Source organism: Diabrotica undecimpunctata, chromosome 8 (genome assembly GCF_040954645.1).
Source record: "Diabrotica undecimpunctata isolate CICGRU chromosome 8, icDiaUnde3, whole genome shotgun sequence".
NCBI classification, from domain to species: domain Eukaryota; kingdom Metazoa; phylum Arthropoda; class Insecta; order Coleoptera; family Chrysomelidae; genus Diabrotica; species Diabrotica undecimpunctata.
In genome coordinates, this window is record NC_092810.1 from 100,717,540 (window position 1) to 100,718,665 (window position 1,126).

General features: G+C 40.5%; 1 protein-coding gene across 1 annotated transcript; it reads left to right on the forward strand.

Moving 5' to 3' along the window:
- The first annotated feature begins 338 nt into the window (after positions 1-338).
- Positions 339-851, forward strand: LOC140449025 (uncharacterized). Its single transcript, XM_072542167.1, has one exon. The coding sequence runs from the start codon at positions 339-341 to the stop codon at positions 849-851; it is 513 nt and encodes a 170-aa protein (XP_072398268.1).
- Positions 852-1,126: the final 275 nt, after the last annotated feature.

Here is a 1,126-nt window from a genome sequence, read left to right on the forward strand (position 1 = left end):
GCATATCGTTTGATGATTCGTCAAAATGCTGACAACTATTTGCTGCGGTTTCGTTGATTGTTTCAGCAGTATTGCGTTGACATGTATGTAAAAATAGAAACGGAACGTTTAACATTTATTAGGTTGAACCAAGCCAAACTGCGTTCTGAGGAGTACATCCATTTACGTGATGCAGTTAGTACTGAAGGAAATGCAGCTAATATTGGTCGATTAACTATTCTGCCGGCGACGTACATTGGTAGCCCACGTCATATGCATGAATATGCACAAGATGCAATGACATATGTTCGTCATTACGGCCGGCCAGATCTCTTTATTACTTTTACCTGTAATCCAAAATGGATAGGTTTGGATTGCAATCCTCAAATACCAACGATGAAATTTCACGCTATCAAGTTGGTCGTTATGTGTACTGTAATGAAGCGATTTGGCGTATATTCGCATTTCCAATTCACGAACGTCATCCTACTGTTATACATTTGGCGGTGCATCTGGAGAATGGTCAACGAGTATATTTCACGGCTTCGAATGCTACGCAACGTGCTAAAACACCTCCAGCAACTACATTGGCCAGTTTTTTTGCAATCTGCCAAAGCGAACAGTTTGCACGAACTTTGCTTTACTCGGAGATGCCACGTTATTATATTTGGAATGCTTCATCCAAGAATTTTCAAAGACGGAAGCAAGGTGATGCGGTTCCTGGGTATCCAGATGTGCGTTCTACTGATGCTCTTGGTCGTATGTATACAGTTCATCCAAAGAATGATGAATGTTTCTATTTGCGGTTGTTGCTGGTAAATGTGCGTGGGCCAACTTCATTTGAGACGAACTACGAACTGTTAATGGTGTAATATTCCCAACATATCGTGCTGCATGTGAAGAATTGAACTTATTAGAAAACTATACCCATTGGGATACGACAATCGCTGAAGCCATTATCGCTGCATCTTCAGGTCAGATACGCACATTATTCGCTATCATAATTTCGACATGTTTTCCATCAAACCCATGTAACCTGTGGCACAAATACAAGGATAGCATGTCAGAAGATATTTTACATCAAAGTCGTGTCAGTTCCAGAAATCACGATATTGAGATGAATGAGGAGATACATAATCGTGCTTTA